The sequence below is a fragment of a genome (genome assembly GCF_019968955.1).
Source record: "MAG: Porospora cf. gigantea A chromosome Unknown PgA_NODE_7396_length_1514_cov_293.992, whole genome shotgun sequence".
NCBI lineage: Eukaryota > Apicomplexa > Conoidasida > Eugregarinorida > Porosporidae > Porospora > Porospora cf. gigantea A.
In genome coordinates this window covers 1-1514 of record NW_027151877.1, presented here as the reverse complement: position 1 = coordinate 1514, position 1514 = coordinate 1, and the positions used below count along the sequence as shown (strand labels likewise).

General features: G+C 53.0%; 1 protein-coding gene across 2 annotated transcripts; it reads left to right on the top strand.

Moving 5' to 3' along the window:
* Window positions 1-179: 179 nt before the first annotated feature.
* KVP18_000143 (uncharacterized protein) lies at window positions 180-1514 on the top strand (the record flags this gene model as incomplete). 2 transcript variants are annotated; one of them, XM_067951037.1, is made up of 2 exons in its annotated part: window positions 180-350; window positions 379-1514. In XM_067951037.1, coding segments are annotated over 2 exons (1307 nt in total), but the record flags the coding sequence as incomplete, so codon positions are not given. The 2 variants fall into 2 exon arrangements, with proteins under 2 accessions (XP_067806502.1, XP_067806503.1); XM_067951038.1 differs by lacking the exon at window positions 180-350 and having other exon boundaries at window positions 373-1494.

The window sequence follows — 1514 nt, the reverse complement described above, 5'->3', positions numbered from 1 at the left end:
TTTCTCGCTCTTCGCGTCCTTTTTAGGCGGCATCCCAGTGAAAACGCATTTTTTCGGCCCCACATGGTGACAGGTTTACTTTGAAGTCAGTTCTCCCACAACACCGCCCCTAGCTCAATTACGTCGGAAGCCTGGCACCTCTTGTTTCCAATAGCTCAATTACGCCGGCCAATTTTTTCATGAAGATCCTATGGGCGTTAGCGGCGGTTGCGGAGGCCGATTTGCCAGTTCATGCTTATCTAGCTGATGTAGCCAGCTCTTGGGTTTTTTTTTTTAGCGAGTCATCTCGGGAGCTACAGAACTGTGCCGGGTCGCAACCCAACCGCAACGTAGTCAATCTCCAGCTCCAAGTGGGAACTTGTGAGGTATCAGATGCAGCCATTGGAATCGTGGTTAAAAACTGACACGCTGGACGCGTTTACATTGACATTGACAACTGACAGAGTGATAAACCGCAGTGAAAGATTCATTCCTGGCCCTGGTCGGGAGAACTGGGAAGTTCTCGCTGTGAAGAGCGACGACGACATTGCAGGTCACTGGTCTATGATTTACGATCTCGGATTCCAGGTGGAGGCGACTACCCCCGCCTTCGACTCGCCGGTCTCGATGGTAGCTTACTTGGAATACCACCCACGACATTCAGAAGAGTGCAAACCGAAGAACTCGGACCACGTGGAAGCTGATGGTACCGTCTCTTGCTACAAGACCTTGCCGCACCGAACGATGGTGGGCTGGTACGAGGTTCTTGGCAAGGGGCAGTACGGATGTTTCAGGGCGGCTACGAACGATAGAAAGCAAGAGAGGCTCGTGAGCATGGGAAGCTTCTCCATGGGTCGGCCTTCCACAGACAACTACTTTCTGGGTCCGAATTTCGCGGTGCACTCTAGTTCTGCCAAGGCTCGACGGAAAGTTGTGAGTCGTGCGTCTTCTCGAGGCTGCGAAGGCCGCAACAAACGAGGTGACCAGATTCTTCCGAGTATTTGGAGTTGGGGGGATCCCATCACGTTTGGAGCGTTGGACTTGGAGTTCAAGGAAACACATCCCGTTCTAGATCAATCAACGTGTGGAAGTTGCTTTGACATCGCCATCACGTACACACTGCAGAAGCGAGCTGAGATCGCCCAGCACTGCCGATCGGACCCCAAATCGCCCATTTGCCCTTCGCAGTTGCGTTCACTACTGACAGAGCATGACAAGAAAACGCTGAATGCAGCCCTGCAATCGGTTGCCGACATGTCACGCTCCCGCCTGCTTGGTGACGTCCAGCTGAGTGCGCGGTCCCTGATTGACTGTGATATCTACAATCAGGGTTGCGAAGGTGGATACCCATATCTAGCGGGCAGGCATGCCCGCCAGACAGGAATAGCAACTGAGGACTGCGTGGAGTACACTGCCTCCAGGTCCTACAGCTGTCCGTTCAATATCTTTTCAAACACGGCTGCAAGGAAGGAGTGCTCCAATGACCAGCGTGTTTACGCTCTCAGATCAGGCTATGTCGGAGGTTGTTTTGAGTG